The sequence below is a fragment of the Dipodomys ordii genome, unplaced genomic scaffold, assembly GCF_000151885.1.
Source record: "Dipodomys ordii isolate 6190 unplaced genomic scaffold, Dord_2.0 Scaffold75, whole genome shotgun sequence".
Lineage (NCBI taxonomy): Eukaryota > Metazoa > Chordata > Mammalia > Rodentia > Heteromyidae > Dipodomys > Dipodomys ordii.
The window spans coordinates 7,235,427-7,254,944 of record NW_012267291.1 but is presented as its reverse complement, the minus strand read 5'-3'; the positions used below and the strand labels follow the sequence as shown (position 1 = coordinate 7,254,944).

The following is a 19,518-nucleotide window of genomic DNA, read 5'->3' as shown; positions in this document are numbered from 1 at the left end:
TGTTCTTTCCTTTCAAGAGATTTAAGGATCACCAGATCTTTTGAGGTCCTTGTTTATCTTGAGTATAACCCCATCTTTTTTTTTTTTTTTTTTTTTTGGTCAGTGTGGGGCTTGAACTCTGGGCCTGAGCGCTGTCCCTCAGCTCTTCAGCTCAAGGATACCGATCTACTACTTGAGCCACAGTGCCACTTCTGGCCTTTTCTGTTTAAGTGCTGCTGAGGAATCGAACCCAGGGCCTCATGCTGAGAGGCAAGCACTCCACCACTGAGCCACCTTCCTAGCCTCCCCCACCTTTTTTTTAAGTGGGGAGGTGGATGTGCGCCCTTCCTTCTACCCCAACAGATTCTTAGTGCTATCCTTGTTCTCTTTACAAGAGTTTCACTGATGCCCAGCTGGCCTTAAAAACTCCTGGGCACAGTCAATCCCCATTGCTCCTCCTAGCCTCCCAAGTGCTGGGACGGGGTGCATGTCAGCATGCTGGGCTCAGACAGCCTTTATCATAAAGGATCGTTCATTTCCTTTTTCTCATAATTAGTACAAAAGGCTTCTGGAGTGTTGTGGGCACTGCTGGCATGGAACTGGTTGTTCTCACTCTACACATGTAACTGTGTTCTTTCTTGGGCATTAGCAGGGTTTTCTAAATGCCCAGATGGTCGCTCAGCGCAGCAGAGAGCTGCTGAGTCATCACTTCCGACAACAGAGGGTAGCAATGATGATGACGCAGCAACAGCAGCAACAGCAGCAGCAGCAACAGCAGCAGCAGCAGCAGCAGCAGCAAAGCCAGGCCTTTAGTCCACCTCCGAATGTCACTGCCTCCCCCAGCATGGATGGAGTTTTGACAGGATCTGCAATGCCACAAGTGCCGCCCCAGCAGTTTCCATATCCACCAAATTATGGTAAATTAGACTGAGTATGTCTTCCTCCAAGCTCCATTACTAAGGGTGTATCTTCACCAGGCCTCTTGTATGTGAAAAATTGAACACTATTCACTTCATCTTGTTGCTTCACAAGAGAACTAAAATTAATCACCAATGATGGTAAACAAAGAGGTTTGCTGCAGTGCCCAGGAAATTGAGGCAAACGTACTCTATTACAGTTATTTTTTCAGACAGGCCTTATTTTTTTTAGGTAACGATCTCTTCATTTATGAGAAAGATTACAGAGTTCTTCCTCATCCCTTCTTACATGTTCCCAGTATGGTGAGTCTGTGAACATTTGTTAAGTCAGTGAGAGTAATATAGTGTGGGCTTTTAAATGCATTTCAGCTCAGCCTTTGAGAGGTTCCAGGGACATGGTAGGGATTAGGATGTCATGGTTCATCCCAGCCCTCAGGAGCAGTTGCTTCTGCCTTCTCCAGAGGGTTAGTAATAGGAAGTGCTTTCATGTGCAGTGGTCATGAAAGCAAATTACCTAGACAGGGTAGCATTCTGTGTAAGTAACTACCGAGTAAGTAACTGGGAGACAGCTTTGATACCATTTCTTTTCTTGTCGATTGTGGGGCTTAAACTCAGGGTCTGGCCACTGTCCCTGAGCTCTTTTGCTCAAGGCTAGTGTTCTTTCTGCCACTTTGAGCCACAGGACCACTTCTGGTTTTTGGAGTTCATTGGAATTTCATGGACTTTCCTGCCTAAGCTGGCTTTGAACCACAATTCTTAGATCTTAGCCTCCTAACTAGCTAGGATTTCAAGAGTGAGCCACCAGCACTCGGATTTGCTACTTTATATTCTGTACTTAATACTTCCTCCCACCCTTTTTCCAGAAAAGAGCAGAAGGCTGCTATGGAAACCTGGAGGTTCCAAGTTGCTAGTGTTTGAGCATTGCAATTTCTTATTCTTGCTTTCTTCAAGGAATGGGTCAACAACCAGATCCAGCCTTTGGTCGAGTGTCTAGTCCCCCTAATGCAATGATGTCATCAAGGATGGCTTCCTCCCAGAACCCCATGATGCAGCACCCTCAGACTGCACCGATGTACCAGTCCTCAGAAATGAAGGGGTGGCCATCAGCAAACCTGGCCAGGAACAGGTAAAGATGACTGACATCCTAATGCAGAAACCCAGAATACACTGCATTTCCAGTCATACTAGCTGCATGGAGAGAGCACACGGTCTGAGTTCCTACTGGAAGTGAGATGTGTGGCATGACGTGTGGCAAGTGCTTTAGACTGTATGCATATGTTGGTTAAAATGTGCACTGAAGAGTAGCTATGAAGAGTAGAAGCACAAGTTTTCTCTCTGTTTCTGCTTAAGTATGGGGACAGAGTTGTGCCAGGTCCTGTGTGTGCTGTTCTCACATGCTTCTCTCTTCTCAGCGCCTTTCCGCAGCAGCAGTTTGCTCACCAGGGTGGTGCTGCTGCATATAGCATGGTGCATATGAACGGCAGCAGTGGCCACTTGGGACAGATGACCATGAGCTCCATGCCTATGTCCGGCATGCCCACGGGGCCTGACCAGGTATGGAGTTTGTTCCTTCCTTCCTTAAGACTCTTGTCTTCCTCTGCAGAGAACCAGAGCCCCCATTATAATCTAAAGGTCTTAGGCAGGACCATTCACCTTGGGTCTAGAACTATACTGAAAAAAATAGTTTTGAGGTCCTGAGCCATGAGGATACTTATGTGTTTTAGCTGGGGCACCTGGCAAATCCTGTGCTAGATATAGGTTTTCTTTATTGTGTTGAGCATATTTTACCCAGGTTTTCTTGTTTCTAACAGAAGTACTGCTGACCTCTCTATACTGGGACCGCTAAGGAAACCACTGCCCAAAGGATACTGCATAGGGTCATCAGGAGGTGATGCATCTAGCTTGGAAGCACCAACCAGCCTTGAGCTTCATCACAGTCTTCCAAGTAATGCCATTGGATCAGGACTGGACCTGAAGCTGAAGTGCAGTATCTACCTGTTTCCTTACTTGTGTGCACCATCGTGTTCCAAACCAGTGTTTTCAGCCTTCTGCTTCATAGCAGTGCTGATTCTGGAGAGAAGGGGGGCGGGGTTCCTGGTCACAAGGGGTTTCTCTAGCAGCAGTCTGACATAGAGTATAGGCCTGGCCCTTAGTGTTTTGGTTTCTATCAAGTAGGTCTGCGTTTGCCCTTTTATGTGGTGGCGTTGGCATTTCCATATTCATGTCCTTTATTGATGGTGTTGAGTGCTGTCTCTCGCTGTTGTCCTAGGTTTCCTCCCCATAAAGATTTTCATTAAGCCCTGATGCCCTGAAACACCCCAGGACTTGTCATTGAAGTCAAATGGCTTTGCAGAAGGGAAATGAGATGACAGTGTTTAATTGCAGCAGTGGCAAATTTTTCATATGCTAACGTGCAGCTGAGTGCACTTTATTAAAAAAAAAATAATGGATAAAATGCAATATTCCTGAGGTCTTGAGGAATGGTGAGCCACATTCTTGGTTTTTGTCAACACTTATTTGTTGGACAGGAGCCATGATTTAAAACATTAAAAAAAAAGTACTGGTGTCACCCTTTGCCTATATGGTAGAGCAATAATGCTTTTTAAAAATAAACTGAAAACCCAAGGCCAGGTACTGCATTCTGAATCAGAATTTCGCAGTGTTTCTGTGAATATTTTTTGTAAATATGACCTTTAAGATATTGTATTATGTAAAATATGTATATACCTTTTTTGTAGGTCACATCAGCTCATTTTTACAGAGTTCATGAAGCTTAAGTATTTAACTTTTGTCAATTTCAATAAGCCCCGTGTGCCGAGGCTGCAACAGAAGCAATGCTCCTCGATCTCCTGGCTGGAAGAGGCATGGCGTCCACAGCTTTTCCTCTCCCAGCCTTGGCCTCACTCTTACCAATCTCTTGATCTAAATGCGTTTTTTTGTTTGTTTGTTTGTCTGTTTTGGGTTTTTTTTGGGGGGGGGTAAGGTCAGTTGTGGGGCTTAAACTCAGGGCCTGGGCGCTGTCTCTGAACCTCTTTGCTCAAGGCTAGTGCTCTATCACTTGAGCCACAGTGCCACTTCTGGTTTTGGGGTGGTTAGTTGGGGATGAGTCTCACAGGGATTTTTATTTCTACCTGGGCTCGCTTTAAATCACAATCCTCAGATCTCAGCCTCCTGAGTTAGGATTACAGGTGTGAGCCACCAGCACCTAAATGGTTTTTTTAGAGATCATTTGTTTAGATGAAAGCATTTAAAATTCTTAAAATTCCTCTCCCAGAGAATGAAGCACTTTGTTACTTTTGGGGGGAAAGAATAGATATAGGGAAATGAGCTTAAAAATTTAAAAAAAACAGGAAGTAAGGAAATAAGCAATTCGATTTCAAATCTTTTGGGTTTCAAGCAGTCCCTGTTACTCACTTTCCATCCAGTTGAGTGAGATCTTGTTTGCGTTGAAGTCAGGTAGAATCCACCCACTGTCTTGTCACTCTGCTTATGTGGTATTCAGTTGTCCAAATACAGTGTCATGTTGTTTCTTCCGGGGCTCAGAACCCAGAGCTGCCAATTCTGACCTGAGCGCTTTTGCACTTCTCCTCTACCCCTCCATTTCCTCTTTGCCTTCCTGCCATCCATTCTAGCAGCTTGCAGTGGGGGAACCTTTATCTGGGTAATTAGATTCAAACAGTTGAATTAAGCTGGGCTTTTAGGATATATCTGTAAATATCAAGTCTCTCATAGCATTGGTGCCATTTTCTAGTGAGAACCAAGAGCTAGTTAACTTTTTAAAATTGGACGATTTATCCAGTCTTTCTAGATGTCTCAGAATGTAAGCTCATTTAATTTCTTTGATAAGCTTAAGAACAAGTGAAGTCCATATTTCCAGAATCACCACTAGAGTGGATTTTATTTATCTATCAGTGTGTGCAATATCGTGAGTTTGTACCACTGCCCCAGCTTCAGTAGATCTCCCATGGTAGATCCGGAACTGCTCTTGTGCTGGTCTGTGCTTTTCTGACTATGCCTTCTGTTCTGTTGGAGGCAGGCGGGACAAAGCCCAGCCGAGCCTTCCTCCCTCTACCTGTGTGTGTGGAGAGGGGGAGGGTGCATCTGCCTTTCTTAGTCACCAAAAAACCTGCAATTCTTCCTCAGTCTTAACTCCAGGTCAATTGGAAGGCAACAACAGCACCCACTTTTTTTGTATGGGGGAAATGAAGTTTATTATAAGTTTTTATATTTTCTACTTGTTGATTTTACTGGTGCAAGCTCAAGATTTTTTTATTTTCTTTAATAGATGCAGTCTGTGGCTAACTTGTTTTTACTTGGAGCCCGTTCCTCTTGTTTGGGTAAATTTCTCTGTACTCCTGCCCGTCTCTCCTCACTTCTACCCCGGTATAAATGGAGGTTATCTGTTGGGTGAACAGTATAAGTAATCTTTTCATCTGCTTTTAGAATGTGGGATATTTCCAGTACCTACTTTTTCTTTGCTGAATCCAAAGATATATAAATAAAAAATATATTTTATGAAGATCAGAATGATATTAAGGAGCTACATGTTTCTGCTCATTGTGGGTGTGCAGTCAATGCAACTTGGCATGTGGATCGAAAGGGGTGCATACCAGAACCCAGTCCCACCTTAGATAGTGTTAGCTACCTAAGGGGGCAGAGACTATGGAAGGTAGCTGTTTGATGTTTGAAGTTCTCTCATCCAGAGTTGGTGCAGCTGGAAAGTAAAGAGAAGGACTGCCAGTTGTCCATGTGTGTCCATGTGCCGGTGGGTTTCCTTTCATGTGTACAAGCTGGGCGTTTTGTTCCTAAGCAGCGAATGCTGTAGGAAGGGGAAGCATCCCTACAGCAGAAGAACAAAGAGCTGTGTAGCTCCACAGCAAGCTCTTCACAAACAGGCAGGTGTTGTCTTCTTTCTTCCCTCTTTTCTCTCTTCCTTTCTAATACATTGTGTCTAAAGAAGATGGAAATGTCATTCTGAGCAATATTTAAATTCTCAGGAATTAACTTAGACTATTAAGAATGAATTTGGGTTCAATCAAGTGTACATTAAGTGTTGCTTAAAATGGAAGTCATTCTTCACACTGCAAAGAATCTAGGCCATGCGGGATGACTGATGAGATGGGGGAGCAAGCTGTGACTGCTTTTCTGACCATTTTGGATGTCCTTGTAAATAAAGGTTTCTATTTAACATTGGAGCCCAAGAGCATGATTTCTCCTCTTCCTCCTCACTTTTGGCTTAAAGGTAAAAGGGGAGGCTAAAGAAGCCTATTTTAAATTGCAGCAGCAGTTCTGTGATACTAAAACCATTTTTCTCCCTAGGGGCTGGGTGTGTTTGGGGCACTGCTACATGAGCATGGGAACCTGAGAACTTCGGTTGAGATCTCCTGAACTACTGGTGAACTATACATACCTCCTCTTTTAGAACCCTCACAACATGCTATACCAGGTTAAAACTACCCCCTACACAGGCAACTAGCTGAGGTGTGGCCAAGAGGAGCTATTACTCAGTTGAGGAATGTAGTTCCAAAATGAAGTCTCAGACCTGGTCTGGCTTGAGCCTCACCTGTGAGGTTGTATGGCAAATGTAATACCATCTGTTCATCTTTAAACATCCTCCACACTGAAGGCATCTCCTTCAAAAAGATGATGACTGTTAGTTTCTTGACTGCTTAAAAAAAAGGCAAAGACAGCAAAAACTCCCAAGAATGGCCTTTTACAAAATCCCAGGTTTTCTTCATACCGACGGTTGGTCATCGGCTGGGATTCTGAACATCATACGACAGTACTTACACTACAAAATTGATTTACAAATACAATGTCATTAAAACATGGGACATACATCGACTTGGTTTCCTTCCAGTACCTTACAAAAATGTCAGTTCTGGGCTGGACACAGGATGAGTGCTGGGTGGTGTCCGCAGGAACAGAGTGTGCACAGCACCAGGGTCTTCCCCCGACCTTGGCCCTGCACAGAGCACTCACAGACCGACACCACCTGTCTGGAAACTTGGGAACTGTTAGGGGGATCTAGTAGGAAACCCCATGTTGGTCCCATGTAAATAGTCACATATATACAGTGAAGGCAGCTTCCTTGGACTTGGAGGCAGCCAGGGCATTGGGACTAGGTAAATGTCACTTTTCTTGTGCTCTTCATTCATCACCAAGCTCCACATGCTGCTTTCAGCATCTGTGAGCTGCCCATCTGCTTTTCAGTTCCTTTTCTTGTGACGAAATACAACAGGGGGATGAGTTGAACAGGGCTGTCTTGCCCGAGGATTTGGATTCCATGACTTTTCACCCCCTGGCGGAAGCCTCACTGAACATCTCTCTCTCTTCTTTTTCCCTATGAGCCTTGCAGAGAGGGCTAGTGGTGACTTTGATATGAAAATTCATTGTGCAGCTGCTGAGGTATAATCCAAAGCAAAGCCCAGGCAGAATGGACTTCCTGAAGTCTCTGCTCCTGACAGTGGTCCTCCAGGATTCCCACACTGACTGAAGCAGGCTGTCTCTCAGGCCTTGGGGCCTCAAGCCCAGGTCTGCTGCGAATTGCATGGGTTTCATGGCCTGTCCAGTTAGGTAAGGCCTCTGGTCTTGGAGGTCCATCTCTTTGCTTCTTAGCCTTCCCAGCCTTCCCACAGTTGTCCCCTGTAAAACAGAACAGACATCTCAGCCTTTGGTTGTCATGCTACTTAAGGTTTTGTTTGTCTGTCCTGGGCTTTGAACTCAGGGCCTGGGTACTGTTCCTGAGCTTCTTTGCTCAGCTCTGCTTCTGGCTTTTGTGTTGGTTTATTGGGAGATAAGAGTCTCATGGACTTTCCTGCCTGGGCTGGCTTTGAACCACCATCTGCAGATCTCAGCCTTCTGAGTAGCTAGGACTACAGGTGTGAGCCACTGACACCCAGCCGTGCTTAGGATTTCTTAATCAGTTCTAGAGCTATGTTGGCATGGCTCCTGAAAAAGGTTATTTCTAGGTCACTCAGAACAGAGTTGCTTCCCTAATGGACTCAATTTTCAATTCTTAGCTGCTCACCTGCCCCTTAGTAGCTGGTGAAGATGGCAGTTAAGAATTTGGATAGAGCTGGGTGTCGGTGGCTCACGAGCACCTGTAATTCTAGCTACCCAGGAGGCTGAGATCTGAGCCAGCCTGGGCAGAAAAGACCATGAGACTCTTCTCTCCAATAAACCACCAGAAAGCCATAAGTGGTGCTGTGGCTCAAGTGGTAGAGACTAGACTTGAGCTGAAGAACTCAGGGACAGCGCCCAAGCCCAGAGTTCAAACCCCACGACCAACCCCCCCCCCCAAAAAAAAAGAATAGTTTCTGAGGAGGATGTGATGTAAATTTGGAAACACCAAATAAATATTTAGCTGGCCCGTTGGTACTGTCCTGTTAGCCACCTGGGTTTTATGCATGAAAAGAAGGAAATAAGTAGACCATAGGTGGCAGCTCCCCAAGGGGAGTTTGACACAATGTCACGTTAGTTGCATTCTTAGGCTGGAGGTGTGGCTCAGGTGATAGAGTACCTACCTAGCAGGCAGGAGGCGAGGCCCTGCATTCAAACCCAGGCCCCTTGTACCCACACACCCAGTTCCCACATAAATCTACATTTTTGGATTTCTTTGATGAATTAGAAGACGTAGCACCCTGCACCTCCCACTCATGTAGGGAACAGATCACTGCTTTCTTCAGGAGTGAGGGGAACTTCCCAGGTGGCTGGAAGCCTCTCCCCAGCCGGGAGAGATGGTGCTTAGTGCAGGCATTTTGGAAACAACACAAGGAGGCCACGCTTCTGCTGACAGCATGCGTCACCGCGTTTGCAGCTGCAGCCTTCCAGATGACTGAGGACTAATATCTAAGTCTCAGTTCAGGTGTAGGAAGCATGGATTGTTAGGGAAAACAGCAATGTGTTGGACAAAGTATTAATCTAAAATATAAACTGCATCCACACAGTATCTGATAGGATACTGATAGCCTTGTGTCTCCCTGTTGTCATGGGAGCGGAGGGGTAATGAGAATACTTACAGTGACTTGGAAGATGGTCTCTTCATTTCTGGCCATTTTCGACGCTGAAACTGCCTGGATGTCAAAAGGAGAATGAAGGTTAACCATTACCTGAAAGAAAGTGACCCTCGAGAACCACACAGGAAGGTGATACATGGTGGGCCATGCAGGCGGAGGAAGGGCAGTTTTTCAAAGCCTCACAGACACGAGATAAGCCCTCAGGCTTCAGTAACAAATAATACCTGTACTGCTCGTAGCTTCCCCCATCTTTAAGTCCTAGAGGAGGGGAGAAATGAACAAATTAGCAACAGCTAGAATATGGTAAAAGGACAAACTTTGCAACAGCCTTCTAGGAGGTACTGGTAATTGGCTTCACACTTGCTCCCTCAGCTGGTGCTCTACCACATGAGCCATACCTCTAGTCCTTATTTTGCTGGTCTTGGAGCTTGAACTCAGCCTGGGTACTGTCCCTTGAGCTTTTGCTCAGGGTTAGTGCTCTACCACTTTGAGCCACAGCACCACTTCTGGCTTTTTCTGTCTATCTGGTATTGAGGAACTGAACCCAGGGCTTCATGCATGCTAGGCAAGCACTCTACCACTGAGCCACATTCCCCGCCCTAGTCCTTTTTTTGAGTCTTTTTGCCCAAACTGGGCTTGTACCACAATCCTGAGTAGCTCAAGATTATAGGCGTGAGCTACCAGTGCCCTGATGTGCCTGCCTGTGACCTTTCCACATGTAACTCCAGGGACTGGGGGTACACTCAAGGCAGGCATGACCCCTAGGGCCTCCCTGTGGTCGCTCCGTGCTCTGCAGGGGCACACCGGGGCAACTCACCCAGGTCCATGCTCCGGGTCCGGGGGTTGCACTGCTTGTACCCCTTGCAGCTCCGCAGCTCCATGAGCTGCACGTGCAGCTGATTGAGGACTCCCCTGTCCAGCGTGTCCACCGCATTCATCAGCTGCTTGGCAAAAGACAGGCCATCAACCAAGTGTCTCCAACCAGCAAAAAAGTCCCCAGTATCAGTATCAAGAGACAAACACACACTTGCAGAGGTCATGGTGGACTGCTAAGCCATTGCTCAGGAGACGCAGAGCATGGAGAGAAAAGGCCTTCAAAGCCGGGGGTTCATGTCTGTCATCCCAACTACTCAAGAGGCTGAGATCAGAGTATGCTGGTTCAAAGCCAGCCTGGGCAGGAAACTCTATGAGACTCTTACCACCAGAAAACTGCAAGTGGCGCTGTGGCTCAAGTGGTAGAGCACTAGCCGTGAGCTGAAGAGCTCAGGGACAGTGCCCAAGCTCTGGGTTCAAGCCCCATGATCAACCAAAAATAGAAAAAAAAGGAAAGGTCTTCAAGCCTTGGGCCATCGGCAGCCTTTGTTCACAGCACTGTGGACCCCTCTTGTTGAGAAATCAGCTTTTGGTGATGGGTGGGGGGAGCTGACAGATGCCTGCCTCAGCGCCCTGCTTTGGGTTATGGCCTCTGCTCCCTGCTTGGGTAAAATGCAGGCTGAGGCTGGCTGAAGAATGGCCGGCTGCCTCTGGGATGCTCTAGGCAGACCAGGCGAGATCCGCTGATGTCTGAGTCACATTTCACATTTCAGCTTTTCCAAAAGACTGGCTCCGTTCCAGGGTCACAGAGGCCGCAGGCGGGCACACAGGGACTGCCCTGGCCAGGGACACTCCGGTGCTTATGCCACTTCAGTCTGTTTATCGAGGTCACCTTTTTCTGGGGAGGGGGGACACGGGGTTCCCACTCAGGTCCTCATGTGGGTTAGGCAGGTACTGTGCCACCTGAACCACGCCCCAATATGGAGTGGTGTGCAGAGCCCGATGAGCAGCGTCACGCGAATCACTGCAGGTCCCCGCAGGCCTGCTGTGTGCCCCGGGCTGGGGTCCCCGTGGCGGCTCCCGGAAGTGGACAGAGGCCGAGGGGGGCGGCAGGACCGTGCCGCACAGACTGCTTCACAACTCCCTTCCTGTCTTAGGGACCCAGGAGCAGGGGGGGTCTCACCAGCAGCCCTATTTCTCCATGGGTGGTGTGCGTACCTGGTAGGGGTCAGTGTTTAGGTCGAAGTACTCCAGGAAGCCGGTTGCGAACTCACAGAAGAGGAAGTTGTGGGTCTCGTTGATGGTCCTCAGGCACCAGTAGGTGTTGTTGTTGGCGCTGGTGCATGCGCAGAAAGGCCCCACTGCCAAGGGAAGAGAGAGCAGGCCTGAGGGTGCCTGCAGGAAGAAGCCGGGGCCACGTGACCGCGGTGCCTGCCACCCGCGTCTGAGCTCCGGCAGAGATGCCCCAGCACACGAGCGCGGGGGGCTTCTCCCCTTCTGGCCTGTGCCCGCCCACGCCCCTGCTCACGGGTCCAGAGGGGTGCGGTCTGCCAGTGCTGGTTGTCGTGGGTGAAGCACGTGAGGCCCGGCATGCTGCAGGTGTCATTATTCTGCAGCCGCTTCAGCAGCTTGCGCAGCTTCTTCTTCCGCTTCTGCTCCCGTAGCAGCCACACCTTGTCCTTCTCCTGCAGCCCCTTCCTGCGGGCACCCAGAGCCACGTGTGACCCCCAGCTTTGGCTCCTGCTGTCCCCCCAGGACGGGGCCTCAAGTCCAGGGCAGAGCTGGAACCAGAAGCCAGGCCTTCTCTCTCCAGGCAGCCCTGAGGCAGCAGCCCCGGGGAGGGGTTGGCAAATCACGTCCGCCCCAGGCCCGCCCCCGGGTGCCCTGCTGGATGAGGCTGCAGCACCCCCGCAGCACCCCAGGGGGCCCCCTCTGTTCCCCTGCCCATGTGCTTCAGTTTACAGGAGGGGCTTACCGGAAAGGATGCAGGCTGGAGCCTTTGTGCTTGAGGCGGCCTTTGTGCTGAGCGTGGTAACTGCAACATAAGCCCCCCACCCCCTGCGTGTCAGGAGTGTGCAGGGCCGGCTGGCAGGTCCCGCTCCTATCTCTGCTCTGTGGGGCAGTGGCAGTGCCAGGAGCCCCTGGCCAAAGGCCTGTACTGGACTTGAGTTTTGCAAAGTTGTCCAGCCCAGCAGCCTCCGGCCACGTGTGAGCTGTAGTTTAAATCCTAGCTCGTTCTTAGCTATGTGGGTTGATGTCCACTGGACATCAGCACAGAGAGCCTGCCAGGGGCCCCTGAGCCACAGGGCCCAGCAATTTCCCAGGGTAGCGTGCAGAGGTGCCTCTCCGGGCCTGGATCCCCCCCTCCCCTCCCCACCCCCCTTCCTCACCCCTGACCTGTCTCCAGTCAGTGCTGCAGACAGCACTGCTTCCCAGCCACCTGAGGGGTGTCCCGGGGCTCAGCTGGCTGACAGGAGGGAGGACTGGCATTCCTGTTTCTTTGGTGACCCCAGGGGTGCATCCCCAGGGTTCTGGGGCCTCTGCCCTCTCTGCACCTGATCCTGTGGCAGTCGCACTCTTCCGGCCGCTTCCTCTTCAGGTGACCACGGACTTCCCTCAGGTTCTTGATTTTGTTTTGCAGGGTCTCGATCTAAGGGAGGAATGCAAGAGCAGGCTGGGGGACCCCTGGGCACGATGACCTTGTGAATATTAAGGAGGGGGCCCCGTTTCCCCCTGCAGAAGGTGTACTCCCTCCTCCTCCAGCCAGGTTCCAGGGAAGGCACTAAGTCCTCCAGCCCTGGCCTTGAACCAGCCAAGCCCTCTGAGCACCCACACAGCTCCCAGGCTGGCAGAAGTCTAGCTGTAGTGTGGCTGCCATGAAGGTAGAGGGTGGCTGTGACCCGACCAATCTGTCTAGTGGGCGCCTGCTGGCCCTGGCGCCTGTCCCTGGGCTGTGGGTTGGGCGGGGGCCCTGGCCTCCAGCCTGGCCCTGACAATTGGCATACCTCGTGGTCGATGTGCAGCTTGTGGTCTTTCCAGGCCTGCAGGGACTTGTACAGGTCCAGGTCGCACTGGACCGTGTCGTTCTCAAGAATGTAGCACCTGCTCAAGAGAAGGAATGAGCCAGAGGCCAGTTCCGGGGCCCAGCCCCGTGCCTCCCGTCTGCCCTGTATGCTCACCGATGGGTCACTTTAATGGGGTTGGGGGCTGTGTAGTCTGGGAGGCCTCCAGTGCCACTGAAGCCCCCAGCGTCCTTGTCCTCTTGGTCCTCCGGAGCGGCTGGCCAGTGCCGCTTGGTCAGGTTGCGGGGCGGAAGCGCGTCATCCAGGCCTACGTGGTACACCGTGCCTCCCACCTCGATGGCCACCGAGCGGATGGAGCGATTCCGGGTGTAGCTGGCCTTGTACTCTGTGGGTGTCAGGAAGGGCGGCTGGGTTGTGGGGAGGGGGGGCAGGGAAGGGCTGCCCACCCACGTCCTGGGCCCTGGGATTCCAAGGGGAAGCTGTTGCCCAGGGGTTCGCGTGGTGCGTGGCTAGACCAGCCCGCGGCGATGGTCTGCTGAGCGGTACTTACTCTTCTTGAAGAACTTCTTCCGACGTCCGGCCAGGCCCAGCTGGTCTTCCCCGCTGTCACACGTGCATGCCTCGCTGCTCGGCCCGTAGTACTTGGGCACCACATTGGAGAGGGCGCTGCCGCCGCCCAGCCTCACGGGACCCTTACACTTGTGCAGCTTTAGTCTCCCCGAGGCGTCCTCCACGCACTGCCACTTCTGCAAGCGCACCGGACCTCAGGTGCCAGGGCCCAGCCGCCCTGCCCCGCCCGCCGCTCTCCAGGGCCTCGGCTGGCAGCCCAACTGCGGCTGCCATCTCCTCCAGCAAGATGCCCACGGCACCTCCCGTCACTGCTTTAGCTGCTCATCTGCATCTAAAACCCACGTGCAGCCCAGATGGGCTGCTCCCACTTAAAACCTTCTTGACTGCCTTCTGGAACCCAAGCTTCTGTGCCCGTGCGCGCTCCAGCTTCGCCCTTCCCCTGGGGCCTCATCAGCACCTGCTCTTCCTGCCCGACCTCTTCCAAAGCCCAAGCATGTGGCCGCCACCTGGCCTTTGCACTCACTGTTCTTCTTGGGCTTGTCTAGAATGCTTCTTATGACTTTCCTACCTCAGCTGGAGACAGGAACTGCCATTGGTGGGTATCACGGGGCACAGCTGGCAGCGCCCGGAGAACCAAAGCACCAGCCAGTGTCTCACCTGCCCCAGCTGCTCGCAGGCCGTCTGGTACTCGGCGCGCTGGCACAGGTCCTTCACACGCTGGTACTTGGGCAGGAAGTTCTCCTCTTGCGCGTCCACCTTGTCCCCATCCCTCCTGTGCAGCAGCTTGCTGTGGGAGACGCAGGGCCGGCTAAGCTGGCAGGAGTCCTGGGCAGTGTGCACTGGCCGGGGCAGGACGCCACTCGGCTCATGCCTAGCCTCCCTGTGGGGAATGTGGGTGCCCTGCCCAGAGCTCATGGTTTTGGGTAGACCCAGGCAGTTGCAATTTTTTTTTTGTCAGTTGCAGGGACTTGAACTCTGGGCCTGGGCACTGTCCCTCAGCTCTTCAGCTCACGGTTAGTGCTCTACCACTTGAGCTACAGCACCACTTCTGGTTTTCTGGTGGTTCATTGGTGATGAGAGTCTCACGGACTTTCCTGCCCAGGCTGGCTTTGAACTGCAATCATCAGATCCTCAGATCTCAGCTTCCTGAGATTAGCTAGGATTATAGGTGTGAACCACCAGTGCCTGGCAGCTTGTTTATAGGAGCCTTGGGAGTGAAGACACGACGGGCCCCATCCGGCTTGTCTGAGGGGGGTGAGCGCCTGCAGGGATGAGCTCTGCATCTCCCTGGGTGTGGACGGCTCCGTCTCCCTCCTGTGGGCCCCCGGGCTGGCACCACCCTCAAGCTAGCACTTACCCTCTTTCGACCAGGAAGGAGTCCCGCCAGACCCGCAGCTTCTTTTTCAAATGGAACCTGGGGAACACACGGATTTGCAGATTCTTACCTAGAGGTTTCTGTGTCCTGCATTGCCAGGGCCGGAGCCCTGAGCTGCCCGAGCTGGGTGGGCACTGCAAGTCCCCAGGCCAGGCTCTGGGCAGAGCTGTTTCTTCAGACTCAGCGCCATGGGTCTAAGCTGCCCTAAGTTACACCAGTGTGTAGTGCGTATGCATACACATAAACACAGCTCCCAGGAGGTGGGAGATCAGCAGGCTGTAGTTCTAGATGTCCCTATGGGCTGCATTTGGGTGAGCCACACTGTTTTGTGGGCCTCCCAGCTCCCTTCTTTCTCCTTTACTTGGGCTCCCGTAACAGCAATGTTTCATGCAATGACAAGGTCTTTTCCACTTTGCAGGTGGTGACACTGGACCCAGAGGGGGCCTTTCCACCTGACACCCCTACTCCCAGATGTGTTGGCATCTAAGCCAATGTCCCTCAGTGATCCCAGCTGGAGGAAGGGCTCAGAGCAAGCCCAAGGTCACAATGACACCTGGAAAGCCATTGCTGGTGCAGTTCCAATGCCGGCCACCAGGGGCCGCTCCTGTTCTTTCTGGTCCCTGCCTGTATTTTTTCTGCCCGGTTCTCTTGCCATTATGCCACTTTGCCCTTCACGTCACTCACTGTCATTCAAGCTACAGTGTGAGTGGAAAAGTCACCAGACTCTCTGGGCTTCACGTTCCCTGATGGTAAGATGGGGCTACGAGGCTGCCCTCCCTTCCCGCTTCTTCCTTACCTGTTCCCTGGCCGCTCCGTGTCCAGCAGTTTCAGGATGGACTTTCCATCCATGTCTGCGGGGATGTCCAGACCGGCAATCTCCAGGATGGTGGGGGCCAGGTCAATGTTGAGGACGATGTGGGGGTTCCTAGGGGCAGGGAGAATAGGGACTTGGCCGTGGAGAAGGTGATGGCCGGGCTTGGCTTGAGAGCGGGGCTGCTGGGGGCAGAGGTGCCACCTTCACCCTCAGCAGCTCCACTGTGGACCCAATGCAGGTGACAGCACCCCTGCTGCGTCACACACGCCACAGCATTGTCCCCATCTGCAAAGCCTTCCGGCTTTACAGCCACCCACCCCCAGGTCTTCTGGGCCAGCCCCAGTCCCTTCCACAGTCTGGCCCTGTCCTAGCCAGCTCTGGTCCCTGGAAGGTCCCTCAGCTTGGAGCCCTTGGGTCGGCAATTACCCGTGGGGCGGGGGCCCCCAGCCTGGGACATCTGTGGGGTTGTCACCAAATGGCCCGTTTGGTGAGGCTGGCCTTGCCATTCCTGAGGTGGCGTGGTGGGGTGTTGCACCCCGACTCACTGGCATTCTTGCCTTTGTCCCACTTTCCACTGGCCCACAGTGGAGCGGCAGGGCCACCGGGGCCAGCCCGGCCTGGGGGAGGTCCCAGGCTTCTGAGTGACCTGACCACGCCAGCCTGGGCTTCTGATGTACGCACTGTGAGATGGCGCACCTTGGCGAGTTTGTGGTGCCCACAAGCACCAGGGCAGGGTGTCGGTGGACTGCTTCGCCTTTAATGTACCCCACCCCTGCCATGTCCTGCTCCTGCTGGGGGGGAAGGTGGGCAGCAGCCGTGTAAACGAGGGGCCAGAAGCCTCTGCGTAGAGTTGGAGACTGGGTGGACGGGCAGGGTGGGGTGGTGGTGTCCGCCACTCCCAGCCACAGCTCACGCTTGGAGCTGCGGCAACAGCTTCCAGGCCAGGCTTTCCATCCACCCGTGGTCATCTTAATTGATTTGCCTTATCTGGGGTAAAGGTCATTTCCACTTGCAGCACAAGGAGTTTTGGCTGACAGGTGAAATGTGTGTCTTCATGTCCAAGGTGCAGCCTGGAACAGCACGCGCTCAGGGCCACGTGCAGGGCCTGCGAGCCTCAAACAAGATGCAGGGAGCGTTGCCTCCCACTCAGGCTGATCCACGGACATTATCACCAGGATCCCCTGACTCATCTCTGACCTCTCTGTCTCACAGACCTCTGCTGGAGATTGGGTCACCTCAAAGGATAAGCCAAGGAGAATGGCTGGCTGAGGGAAGAGGGGTCCACTTGGCTGTCAGGAGCTGCCGAGCCTGGGATGGAAGCGGAAGCTGGGGACCCCTCTGCGCAGGCTCTGTGTGAAGCCATGGCTGCTGCACTGGCGCTGAGGGTCCTGTGTGCCCTGGGGGGGGGCTGGCGCCAGGGGCAGCAGGGAAGGGGGTGGGGCGGGGTACTCACACAGAGCCAGCCTCCACGTTGGGGCCCCGTATGTAGAATGGGACCCTGATGTCGAACTCATAGGGCATGGACTTGCCCTTCACCAGGCCAAACTGGCCGATGTGGTAGCCGTGGTCGGCGGTATACACGATGTAGGTGTTGTCCAGCTCGCCCGTCTCCACCAGCATGTTGTAAATCTACAGCGCAAACCCAGAGCTGAGGAGGCGGAGACAAGGCCCCCACTGCCCCCGGTGCTGGAGACGGAGACCCAGGCCCAGGCCCAGGCCCAGGCAAGGCCCAGACCCCGCCCTAGGACTGTCCATGAGCAACTACAGCCCTTCCCTCCCTCCGCAGGGACCCCGCACCTCTTTTTCTTACTCTGTGCCAATACTGGGGCTCGAACTCAAGAGCCTCAAGCTCTCACTTGACTTGTTTGCCCACAGCTGGCTGCCTACCACTTGAGCCACGCCTCAGCCTTTTAATGGCTAATCCGATCTGGCAGACTTTCCTCCCTGGGCTGGCTTTAGACCTCCATCCTCACATCTCAGCCTCCTAAATCGCTGGGATTACAGACATGAGCCACTGGCTCATCTTATCTCCTTCATTTCCCTGTGGATGTCCCCAAAAGAGCAGGACATGCCTGTCATTTTGGGTCCGGTTGTGGGGCCTGAACTCTGGGCCTGGGCACTGTCCCTCAGCTCTCAGCTCAAGGCTAGCGCTCTACCACTTGAGCCACAGTGCCACTTCCGGCTTTTTTTTCTTTTTCTTTTTGCTTATGCGGTGCTGGGGAATTGAACCCAGGGCCTCATGCATGCAAGGCAAGCGCTGTACCACTGAGCCCCCTTCCCAGCCCCATGCCTGTCATTTTGTTCTGCCTCTCTCCGTAAATGTTGAATGAATGTATGCAAGAAGCTGGATGTAACCGGCAGTGGCTACTGACTGGCACCTCATGGCCGAGGCTCCTTCTGGATGGCTCTGTTGTCTCCCTAGATGGACAGGTACCCTGGATCTCCAAGGGCCACTGCTAAGTTCCCTGGGCTGAGCCCTGCAGGATGGGGATTCTGTCCTGGGCGTGGCCTCACAGGGGCGTGGCTTCTGGGGGTGTGGCTCCCGGGCGCGTGGCCTACCGTCTCCATGGAGTCATCCACTGATAAGAGCGTCTGCAGACGCTTGCGCTGAAGCATGTTGGTGAACTCCATGTGGATGGGCTTCATGGGTCCCGTGTAGCGCATGATCCAGTGCTTGTCCGGGTTGGGTGCGTAGTTGTAGCTGGGCGTGCTGGCAGCAAACACAGGGTGATCAGGCCAGAGCAGGGGATGGAGGGACCCGGGGATTGGCCCTCCTGCCCACCCCACCACCCCATGTCCTGCACTGAGGCCCACAGCTGGGACATGCCGCCTTCTTTAACCATCACCGTCATTCCACCATCACTTGTAGGTTTTGTGTTCTGTCTCTTGCTCTGTAGCCCAGGCTGGCCTTGAACTCGTGACTGTCATGGCCTCACACGGTCACCCCAGGACCCTGGCTGCCAGGGTGTGTGGTTTAGTCTCATTTCCTAAGGAAATGGAGGACCAGAGAAGGGCAGACTTGCCCCGGGTCTCCGGCTGCGTGGTAGCAGTGCGCCTGCTCATGGGTTCCTCACGCTGCATCCTCCCCGGGAGAGAAGAGGGGGGACAGAGGCCCAAGGTAGCCTGGGGCTCCACCACCAGTGGCTGAGATGGCCACCATACCTCCTGGACACCTGTGTGGGGGCCCCTCGATCACGGGAGCCCCAGCAGAACTTCTGCCACGACAAGCCCACAGAAGCTGAGGGCTCCTGGGGTGGGAAACACCCTGTAACCTCTGACCCCCTCCCTAAACCCAGGGTGCCTCCCAACTCCTGAGCTCAGGCTGGGCCCCCAGACAGACCTCGGCTACCCAGACCCCACCACCACGCAGGCTCTGGCGGGCCAGGGGGGTTCTGCCACCGTGTGCAGCCCCCTCCCCAAAGGACAGAGTCCCAGCATTCCACAGGGGAGGCCATTCCGGCCCTCATAGTGACTGTCCCCCCAAACACAAACAAAACACAACAGCGATCAGGGCACAGCAGGGGACTGCCCACCGGGTCCCTCAGATCCCACCTTTACCCGGGTCTGAGCTAAAAATAAGGGTGAACGTCCATCCCTGAAGACAAAGGGATTCTTGGAGGAGGGCTGAGACCCGGGCCAGGGGGGCGAAGGTGGAGTGGGCTCCGGAAGCAGAGCTCTGCCTTGACGATCAGCAGGTCTGGGGTAGGAAGAGCACAGTCACAGCTGACCACGGCGGGCAGGGAAGGAAGCGCAGCCTCCATCCTCCGGGACCTCCCTGGCTGATCCTCCACCTCCTGCTGCTAAATCCTGCCCGGGGGCCAGGCGTCCTTTGATTCCATAAACTGCTGCTGCTGTCCCCTGCGGCTGGCCAGGCCTGACCTCAGTACATTCCGACAGCAGGCTGCCTCCCCTCCATGCCCAGACTGGGGTGGGTGTGCGGGGCTGCTGGGCCCAGGGCCGGGCTGGGGGCTGGGGGCAAAGGGAAGTGGGGAAACGTGTGCTTCCTGGC

At 53.3% G+C, this 19,518-nt stretch overlaps 2 protein-coding genes across 2 annotated transcripts in view; one reads left to right on the top strand and one right to left on the bottom strand.

The window, feature by feature from the left end:
* The window catches only part of Ncoa3 (nuclear receptor coactivator 3), a 95,992-nt gene extending 92,094 nt beyond the window's left edge, over positions 1 to 3,898 (top strand). The window contains exons 19-22 of the mRNA XM_013024316.1: positions 629 to 896; positions 1,848 to 2,022; positions 2,309 to 2,450; positions 2,708 to 3,898. Coding sequence (XP_012879770.1) covers positions 629 to 896; positions 1,848 to 2,022; positions 2,309 to 2,450; positions 2,708 to 2,719 — 597 coding nt within the window. The 3' untranslated portion in view covers positions 2,720 to 3,898. The remainder of the gene's footprint in view (positions 1 to 628; positions 897 to 1,847; positions 2,023 to 2,308; positions 2,451 to 2,707) is intronic.
* Positions 3,899 to 6,595: 2,697 nt separating this feature from the next.
* Sulf2 (sulfatase 2) overlaps positions 6,596 to 19,518 on the bottom strand; it is a 45,013-nt gene continuing 32,090 nt past the window's right edge. Inside the window, exons 5-20 of the mRNA XM_013024374.1 lie at positions 18,069 to 18,219; positions 16,963 to 17,138; positions 15,492 to 15,620; positions 14,678 to 14,734; positions 13,978 to 14,107; positions 13,301 to 13,496; positions 12,907 to 13,135; positions 12,733 to 12,829; positions 12,283 to 12,377; positions 11,703 to 11,762; positions 11,256 to 11,425; positions 10,946 to 11,088; positions 9,732 to 9,855; positions 9,139 to 9,172; positions 8,918 to 8,971; positions 6,596 to 7,541 (exon numbers count right to left, since the gene is read on the bottom strand). Of these exons, the coding sequence (XP_012879828.1) occupies positions 7,511 to 7,541; positions 8,918 to 8,971; positions 9,139 to 9,172; positions 9,732 to 9,855; positions 10,946 to 11,088; positions 11,256 to 11,425; positions 11,703 to 11,762; positions 12,283 to 12,377; positions 12,733 to 12,829; positions 12,907 to 13,135; positions 13,301 to 13,496; positions 13,978 to 14,107; positions 14,678 to 14,734; positions 15,492 to 15,620; positions 16,963 to 17,138; positions 18,069 to 18,219 (1,876 nt within the window). The 3' untranslated portion in view covers positions 6,596 to 7,510. The remainder of the gene's footprint in view (positions 7,542 to 8,917; positions 8,972 to 9,138; positions 9,173 to 9,731; positions 9,856 to 10,945; positions 11,089 to 11,255; positions 11,426 to 11,702; positions 11,763 to 12,282; positions 12,378 to 12,732; positions 12,830 to 12,906; positions 13,136 to 13,300; positions 13,497 to 13,977; positions 14,108 to 14,677; positions 14,735 to 15,491; positions 15,621 to 16,962; positions 17,139 to 18,068; positions 18,220 to 19,518) is intronic.